The 9,668-nt window shown below is 54.5% G+C and overlaps 1 protein-coding gene across 1 annotated transcript in view; it reads right to left on the bottom strand.

Annotated features, from left to right (window-relative positions):
- The window catches only part of IGSF21 (immunoglobin superfamily member 21), a 276,307-nt gene that overhangs the window by 13,356 nt on the left and 253,283 nt on the right, over positions 1-9,668 (bottom strand). Inside the window, exons 5-6 of the mRNA XM_006145219.1 lie at positions 3,767-3,915; positions 813-1,287 (exon numbers count right to left, since the gene is read on the bottom strand). Of these exons, the coding sequence (XP_006145281.1) occupies positions 813-1,287; positions 3,767-3,915 (624 nt within the window). The remainder of the gene's footprint in view (positions 1-812; positions 1,288-3,766; positions 3,916-9,668) is intronic.

The raw sequence follows: 9,668 nt of genomic DNA on the forward strand, positions 1-9,668 counted from the left end.
TTCCTGGGCAGGAGCAAAGGCCCATCCCAGAAAGACATGCCCTGTCCCTGTTGGCCTGATCTTTTAAGTCCTTGTCAGAAGGCTAGAGCCTCATTCCCACTGTCCCACCCAGAGCGCAGGGTGCGTGCACTTAGCACCCCCAGCTCCCAGCATTCTCACTGGCCACATCCCCATTCAGACGTCTTCACCACAGCCCTGTGGCCGGTTGCGGAGCACAGTGAGCTCTGGGTAGGACAGTACTAGCTGGCCACACCTAGGAAAACCACTCTAAGCCGCAGTCCTCAGTCTCTAACGGGATGACAGCATCTCTAGCAGTGTCTTGGGGTCCTTACTCTGTTTTGAAGAGATCTGATGAGGAAAGCACCCTGCACAGAGCCTGGCTCCCAGAAAATGCCTCTGATCCCTCGTGTTTCTGACCCTACCCAGCAAACTCTGCTGGCTCCACGTGCTCCTGAGTCTACCTGGAAAATTCCCCTGATCTCTTGTGCGCCTGACTCCACCCAGCAAGCTCCCCTGACCTCTGACTCCTGACCCTACTCAGAAAATTCCCCTGGACCTCTTGTGACTTCTGACCCTACCTGCAAACTCCCCTGGCCTCCGCATACCTGGCTCTACCCAGCACAGGAAGCTCCATGTCCTCATGTCCACTCTGCAGGCTCCTAGAATACCCTAACTACATCCTCTGGGCTGACTCTGACTGTGGTCTGCTCCACTCCTCCCATCCCATGGTTGCCAGTGGCCAGCGGACCCTCGGACACTCCCAGCACCCGGCCCTGCAGGTGGTCTTCAGAAGGGCCCTGACCAAGCCTTACCCAGCGTGACCTCCGCCTGCATGGGCATCGACAGTGCTGGGTGCTTGACCTCGCAGCTGAAGAGGGCCTCGTTGTCGATCTGCGGGTTGAGGGTCCAGGTGAGCAGGGCACGCACCTCCACGGTGCCGTCACTGCCTGGGGTGCGGCTGTGGCGCAGGAAGTAGACGGGCTCCGCGCTGTGGACCCAGCGGGGGAACTCGCGGCTCACGACCGTCTCTGGGATGTTCTCAGTGGTTGGCTGGAGGAGGACGCTGGGGTCCGGAGTCAGGCCGCGGGAGGGGTGCTCTGTGTAGGGACGCCCACCCCGGTTCTCAGCATCCAGGAGGGACAATGACTTCTGCATCTTGGTGTCGTCCTGGTCACGGTGCAGGAGGCTACGGAAGGGCCTGCTCTCTTGAAGGGGGCCTGAGCTCGACGGTGGCGGCTCGGACAGGGGCACTGCATCGATCAGCTCCCCATCTCGTTTGAAATAGACCTGAAATCGCAAGGAGGTGTGGGAGCAGACTTTGCATGGAAGACCTCGACTCCCAGGAAGCCAGTTCTTCTGGAACCTTCTCTAGTAGTCTTCTAGACAGACCTCCCCACCCGGCCTTGCCCCAGAACCGTGAGTCAGGAAAGCACAACGGGAACACTCGCGGGACTCACACTTACCAACCCGTGAGACTTTCTGAGCCTGCTTCCTCACTTGCAAGGGAGACTAAAACATCTACTTCCTAGGGCCGTTGGGTGCTCAAATGAAACACTGTGGGGAACTCGAGCCCGGATGCAGCCATGGCGGCCACCAGGGCTCCCAGAGGTTGGTCCATGCCCGCCTGGGGAGGGCATGAAGACGAGAGAGAATGGACGGGCGAGAGAGACACCATGCGCCATGAGAAGCAGAGGCGGGAAGAGAGGAACTGGGTCTATGCGTGCGGGTTGGAGACGGCAGGCACAAAACAGGTGTGTGTGTGGGAGGCAGCGAGGTGCGGGGCTGAGGCGAAAGCAGCGTCTTCTCACTTTCTCTGCTAATGGGGAATTCAAGTTTTGAGAGGCGGCATTTAATTTAATTTGCTGTCTTTTTATTTTGGTACATGCGCCCAGAGGCCTGTGGGGATTGGGTGTATTTTTTTAATAAATCAGTTAAATAAATCGATAGGAGAGAGGGAGCGAGGACGACAGGAAGCAGCTCTCAGGGATGCTGCGGGGGCGCGGAGGGAAGACGCGGGGAGGGGAGGCAGGAGGAGGGGGCTGCGGAGACCAGGGAGGTGGGAGAGGCTGGCGGGAGGGGGATGCTGTGCAGGATGTAGAGAGTCTGTCAGCATTTATAACTTCAACGGAGAATCTCTTATGCACATAATAGCCTGCTTCGGATTTTTCCCCCTTCCTTTTCTTTTTTTGGAAAAGTGCTTCAAAAGCAGGTTTATAATTTATATCAAAGAATTTCTTTCAAGTTCTGATGTCCCAGGCAAAGGTAAGATGCCTAGAATGTGGGGGAGATGGGGATCTTTTATCAAACAGAGAGAGAGAGAGCTGAATATCTTATTGTCATGTCCCAAACGGCAGGATGGGCAGGTGGGCTGGGGAAATGGGGTGTTCCTGAATCTCCAGGGCTGGGAGAAGCCTTTCTTTGTACCCGCCACAAAAAGAGGCTTTTTTATAGGAAAAGGTCAGTTTCCTTGATGATAGGGAGTCTGGACACTTTTATGGGCTCCTCTGAAACAAAAGTTGGGGGGCCAATTCGGCCCTCACAATTGGTGTCGACACCACCTTTGTCACCCGTGGCCCATCGCGTGACGAAGGCCTGCTTCTGTGCCTTTGGGGGCCCTGCCTGGGCTGTTGGTCCTGACCTCTGCACACACTCACTGCCCTGTCTCGAGCAGCTGGGCTATGTGGCCCCGGCTCCTGTAGGGCTGGCCTGACTGTCCCTGTGGGATAGGCACCTTGCAACCCTTAGCTTTAGCTCCACCCCTAGTCTGAGTAATGAATGGAACCCATGGGGTCACGACCCAAAGTATTATAAACCGCCAAAGCGGGCTGTCCTTGGGTGCACGGAGTCCGCGGCCCCTCAACAGGGGTTCATGGACCTTAAGGGTCTACTGAGGTGCTTCAGGGACCCGTGAGAGTGACTTGGGCTCTTTACTTTTAAGTGTTGTGTACATGGGGCTGCCGTGTATGTAATGTAGACCAAGAAGCTGCTGCTCCTCAAAGAGCTAAAAAACGTTGCTATTGTCCAACTCCCTCAACCCTTTTACAGAAACTGGGATGCAGAGGGGAGGAGGAACTTCCTGCCGAGGGTCATTCAGCGGGCATGGCAGAGCCAGGACTAGAACCCAGACCTCTGGGTGATCAGGTAACACCCTTGCAGCCTGCCCCATCCCCTTCGAGTGGTCATGAAAATACAATTACGTGTGAACTGGACGGACAGCCCTCAAAGGAGGCAGGCCCGGTGGCCTAAGGGGGGAATCTGGGCTCCCTTCCCTTCTGTCCTCTGCCCTCTCTTCCTCCTTCCCTCCCTCCCTCTCTTTCCATCTGTCCCTCCTCCTTCCCATCATTTCTTTCTCGAGAGCCATGTGGGTTTCTGGGAAGAGAGTGAACTTGAAACTTGAGGGCGTGAGCTTGGGTCCCGGCTCTGTCAAGAACACTGTGAGCAACTCTGGCCAAGTCCTGCCCCCTCTCTGGGTTCCTGGCCTTTGTCCTATCCTGCCCAGTAACTGGGGTGGGCATGCTGGACACTGGGCTCCCGTGAGGCCACTCCTGCTGTGCAGCGTTAGGATTCCAGGGCTGGGAGAAGTGGGGTTCTCAGCGGGGGGTGGGGGGTGCTGTGAGCAAGAGGGGCACATGATGCCTGGTGGCTCAGGCCAGGGTAGTGGCCATCAGTGCTACAGATCGCACTCTGTCCAGGGCCGCGGGGACACCTGCGACTGGACGAGCCCAGAAGCAGGAGGTGGGTGGGACTGGGTGATCTCGGTACTCACCATGGGCGCTGGCTTCCCTCCAGACACGATGCAGACCAGGGTGAAGTTCTGGGCTTGGTAGCGGCTGAAGGGGGCTGGAGTGTCTGTTGGGTAGCGGCTGAGGGGGGTGGGAGTGTCGGCGGCCACCACTTCGATGGAGGTGGGAGGAGCTGCCCAAAAGAGAAGCAGGGCAAGATGACATCTTTACAAGGCAGACTCGGGCAACGCGCACTGGTGACCTGGGCTGGACCGGGCCCCATGCTGGGTGCTGGGGTGAGGAGTGCCAGGAGGTGCCATCGACATCAACCACAGTGAGGACGACGGCCCTCGCTAGGAGTGCAGACAGGGCCCTGACCTCCTGGGCATACTGCCCCGTGGGGAGGACACTCTGGAACCTGGAGGGCGCACGGATAAGAGCGCTCAGAGCATCCAACAGCAGGAGGGGTCAGGCGCAGAGGCGCCTTGCCTGAGCCGGTGCTCTGGGGGATGGCCTGAGGAAGCCACACTTGCACTGTGCCCTGAAGAAGCGACAGCAGGTAGAGGACCGCATGGCGGGTGGCGGCCCGCGGGGGGGGGGGCGGGAGCCACACCTGCAAAGGCCCAGACACAGATGGTCCAGAGTGACGGGTCAGGCTGAGGGAGGGCGGTGCCGGGCTGCGTGGATGGGCAGGGTGCAGAGTGTGAGAGCTGACAGGGCAAGAGTGAGCTCACAGGGGTGAGCCGGAGCTGAGGGGAGCCCCCTGGGACGTTTTCAGGAACTCTGTGTGACAAGCTGCTAAGCTGTTACTAAACTGAAACAGGTCACAGGTGGGTATCTTTCCACCAGGAAAATTGGCAAGTGCTACAAATCAGGGTTTGTTTTTTTCCCTTCCTTTATCCTGACCCAATCTCCTGGAGAACTGGTTTACCATTATACCGCAGTTAATGAATTTTTCCTCTTTATCCCGAGAGCAGTGGTGAGCCGTTGAAGGGTTTAGGTAAGAGCAGCAGCATGACCTGACTTGCCTTTTTTTTTTTTTTTTTTTTTTTTTTTTTTTTGGGTGTTTAAAAGAGGTTTTTTGCTATAGAGTGTTGTGCACATGGGCTTACCAGAAAGAGAGAGACAGAGAAAAAGCGAGAAATCACCCCCCGGGGGGGATGGCTACGCTGCAATCCCTTCTCCTCCATTCTCCTCTCGGGATCTTGGGCACGCACGCACACGCGCTTGGTGTGAGTTTAAGCCACTGGGTCCGGGACTTGAATCGCAGTTGGCTACGTGGAAGTCCAGCGACATAGCCAGGGAGACTGAAGCAGAATGAATTTAGGCTAGAGAGGGTGAGAGCTTAGGCTCAGATGGAGGCCACAGAGAGTAAGAACTAGATGGCTCTGAGAGCCATAGAGAGGCAGATACCTTTCCTCCTTAACTTCCCCGAAGTGGGCTTATTTTACTTGGCTGCCCCTGCCCCAGCCCACCACCCTGACTGGTTTGCCAAAGCCCGTGCTCCAGGCAGTTGGGGTCCTGGAAAGGGCATGCCCTGAGCCCTCAGATACATGTGGGCTCTGCTGGGTCACACCTATCTTTACGTCCTTGGGCAAGTCAGCAATACTGAGCCTCAGTTCTTCCATTCATTCTATGGGAATAATACTAGGTAGACACATCTGCAGGATGAAACCAGCTGTCAAGGGCTTAGCATAGCCTGTTACTAAGATTCCCAGGGCCAGCGAGCGGCACGGTGGTTAAGGTGCTGGATCCCACATGGCTGACTCCGAGGTACAAGTCCTGGACTCTGCAGCTTGAAACACACACTGGACACGTGTGCACGCATGTCCAAATTCCTGAGAGGAGAATGGAAGAGAAGGGATTGCGGTGTGGCCATCCCCTCTGGGGGTGGATTTCTCACTTTCACTCAATCTCTGTCTCTGTCCGACAGTACATACATTCTGTGTCAAAAATCTTAAAAAATGAAAGGATTTCCACTATTCTTGCCCTGACTTCCTCGTAACCAGCAGGATAGGAGACGGGGTCAGAACTCTGCTTGGGAAGGGTTGTCAGGTCTGGCTTACGGGGCTGTGGGCTGCACATAGGGGGCAAACAGAAAATCAAGAGGCAGGGGCTCTTTCTTCCTGTAGGGGGTTTTCACTCCAGTTAAGCTTAATTAAATTCACCAAACATTTCCGGACACCTACTAGGTGCCGGGCGTGGTGCCAGGCGCTCACGGCAGGCTCCAGCGATAAAACAGAGCCAGCGTGGAGAAGCACACGGTCTGCTGGGGGCGACAGACGCATGGGCAACTCTATCTTAAGTTCTGGTGAGATGGAGCCAGGTAGGAGCCACTCATTCAGGCAGACGCCACATGCTGTCGGCAAGAGAAGCAGAACACACAGAAAACAAGGGGAGAACAATAGAAGGAGAATTGTAATTAAGTGTAAGATGGCGTGAAACAGATGGTAAGTGGGGTAGGCATTCCGAGAAGGGGGAAACGTACCAGAGCGCTTCAATTACCTCGAAGTTGCAGATTCTGCAATCTAACTTTTCCAGAATGCCACCGAAAACTTGGATCCCCTGGCAGGAGCCAACTTGGGTTAACACAGGAATCAGGAGTTGGGCCTGCTCTGTGGCCTACTGGCTGGGGTAACCGGATCCCATGAGGCCGAGCATGCAGTTCAAAGGCTGGACCTGACTGCGTGAGAAACACGCCGACAGCATGTGTGTGGTTGTGTGCCCAGAACCTCAAAAGGAGGGAGAGATGCAGAAGGACTGCGGTGTGACCATTTCCCATAGGGAGTGTTTTCTCACTTTCTCTCTGACGGTGCATGTGCCCTCTAAGGGGGGCGGGGGGAGAATCCGAAGCCATTCTAACTCTAATTTAAAAAAAAAAAGAACTATTTATTCAGTTTTATTTCTTCTTATTATTTTTTTAAATTTTCTATATGTGTTCACCAGAGGCGGAGAGGAGTGAGAAAGCAAGTCCCCAGGTCTGAGACTTGAACTGCAGTTGGCCATGTGGGAGCCCAGTGCCTTAACTGCCATGCCCCCTTGAGCCCTGCTATTGTAAACTCTTAACATGTTAATTCCTTTACTCCTCACCACCAGGCGATGAGGTGGGTGTACTTACTCCCATTTTACAGATTTGGACTTAAGGAAGAAGTGATGGGCCCAGGCTCACTGAGCTGGTATGAGGTACGGCGAGAATTCAAACCCAGCCAGTCTGGCTCCAGAGTCTGGACTCTGGCACGAAGCTGTGCCAGCTCAGCTTTCAGAAGAAGAGAGGCACTCAGACCCGTTGACCTCTGGCCCTGAGTGCACATCTTAGCCTGTGGCACGTTGCAACTTGCACGGATGCCTTATAACCCAGTTTCCTCAGGAACTGCTGCTGTGGGTAGCTCTGGGCAACCCAACTGGGTTACCCCAAAGAGCACGCCATTAGGGCTTGGCATACAAGGAGTGTAGGTATGAATGTACCTCCCAAGAATTCGAAGGGCTCAGAACACTGCAGGACACCCTCAAAATCACCACGCATTCTTTTTTTTTACCTTCCCTGAGCAAGTGGAGATCAGACACCTAGAGCCTTCCTTCGAGAATTGCTCTGAGGAGTAAGTGAGGTGATGCTTACCAGGTGAAGAGATGTAGGTTAGCTTTTTTTTTTTTTAAGGGTTTTTTTTTTTTTTTTTGCCATACGATGCATGCACTCACCAGAGTGAGAGAGACAGTGATGGGGAAAGTGAGAAATTACTCCCCCAGGGGAATGGCCACACCACAATCCGTTCTCCATTCTCCTCTCGGGAGTTCAGGCATGCACACACATGTGCTCAGTACGATTTTCAAGCCGCCAGATCTGGGACTCGAACTGTGGTCAACCATGTGAGAATCTAGTGCTTTAATCACCACACCACCCACAGGTTCCAGGTTAGCAATTTTAAAATAATTTTTTAAAGTTCACTTATTTATTCTTTGAGCAAAAAAGACTAACAGAGAGAGACAGAAACAGTCCCTCTTACAGGGTCTCAACTCCACAGTCCATTCCCAGCTTCAGCCAGTCCTGGGTCCTGGGTCATAGACACGCTTGCACCCAGTGTACTCAGGGAGGTCTCCGGATGTGAACCCAGAACCTTCGCATGTGGGTCAGCCTTGCAGCGTATCAAGTTGTAGCACGAGCTGCTCTTTGCAGCAGTATTACGAGGGAGCAGTGCGTGAGCTCCACATGACCACCCAGAGCTCACAGACCAGCTGCTCCTCTCACCAGACTCGTGACCCCGGCCAAGTCCCTTAACCTCTCTGAGCTTCGGCTTCCTTATCTACAGAATGGCATTCCAGGGTACTTGTGAAGATTCAGTGAAGTAGTACAGGCAAATATTTTGAAGTGGCTTCTAATATTTATCAGCTGCACTTGGCAGAATGATTTACTAACTTTGTTTCAGGCTCGTTGCTGAGGACTGGGAGAGTAGAACATGGTCTCTGCTCCGGGGCATTCATGCTTTAGTGAAGGACCTGAAAATGTCCCCGACCTGTGCCATCCAATACAGTAGTTCTTAAGTGTTGTAAGTGTAAAACCCACACCCAGTTTGGAAGATTTTTAAAAAATGTTATTTATTATTATTATTAAATATGCTATAGGGCATGTGCGCTCACCGGAGGGAGAGAGAGAGGGAAAGTGAGAAAGCAGGCTGCCAGGTCCGAGACCCTAACCATCAGCGTGCAGCCCCTTAACCAAGGCACTTGCTGGCCCCAAAGACTTGGGTTTTCTTTTTTAAAGAGTGTAATATACCCTATTTATATTTTTATATTGGTTATATGCTGGCATAATATTGCAGGTGTATTTGTTTAATATATGTGCGACTAAAAGTGATTTTTGTCTCTTTTAACTCCCCTTAAAGTGGCTATTAGGGAACGCACACGCATAGTCTGGGCTACTGGAGAGCTCTGGCCTAGATGTTCCATTTCACAGGAAGGCAAACCGAGGTCAGAGAGAGGCATGGGTCTGCCATGGTCACGCCAGAAGGCAGTGGTAGAGCCTGGACTGGTGCCCAGCTTTCTAAATCCTGGCCAGGGCTGTCTGCACAGTACCGTGCCCTCCCATCCCTCCACGCACACGCACGCACACGCACACGCCCCTCCACTCTGGAGATCTGCACCCGAGTCACGCATCCCACCCACACAGACCCTGATTGGGAGCCGTGTTCCCATCCCTCGTTATGTTTCTGAGCAGGTGTTAGCAACATGTACAGTTAATCAAGCTCATAAGACAATAACGGATCTCAGTGGCATGGACGAGGGCACAGCGGAGCTGCTAATAGCGCGGACAGCCGGGCTTCCCACACCCTCTCATCCGCATACTCCCCTGGGCCGTGTCCTAGGGAAATGTCACTCTGCACCTCACCTCCTGTCTCCTGGAGGGGGCTCTGAGTGCAGGCAGTGCGGGCTGTCACAGCTGGGGGCCTGCTGCTTGTGCACCCCACACCCACCGCGGTGGTCTCCCCGCCCTCTTGCCTTTGCCTCCATTGACTGAGCACGGCACTCTCTCTCCCGACACCCAGTGCTTCTTAGGCTTTGGTCTACACCCTCCCCATGCTCAGTCGTCCCAGAGACAGCCACACACCGAGGCCCCACCTAGTCCCCAACCCATGCTCCACCCCATCTCCTCCCCATCCCATCCTCCTCCCATCCCTGTCCCCATCCCCGTCCCTACCCTTGTCCCCTTCCTCCACGCCCCTCTCCACCCCATCCCTAACTCAGTCTCGCCTCTGCGGCTTTCATCCCGTCCCACCCAGATCCAGCTCCACCTCTACTCGCATTGCCAACCCCATCCCCACCACAGGTTCTGCCCAAGGTCAAGAGCAAACAGCTCCCTTACATGCCGCGTGCCTGTGGTCGACCCGTGCCTCAGGAGCAGTGCCACCAGAGGCTGACGGCTAACTGGCCGCCCAGGGCAACAACCCCAAGGGC

This window comes from Tupaia chinensis, unplaced genomic scaffold (genome assembly GCF_000334495.1).
Source record: "Tupaia chinensis unplaced genomic scaffold, TupChi_1.0 Scaffold000146_1, whole genome shotgun sequence".
In the NCBI taxonomy this organism is placed as follows: Eukaryota; Metazoa; Chordata; class Mammalia; order Scandentia; family Tupaiidae; genus Tupaia; species Tupaia belangeri.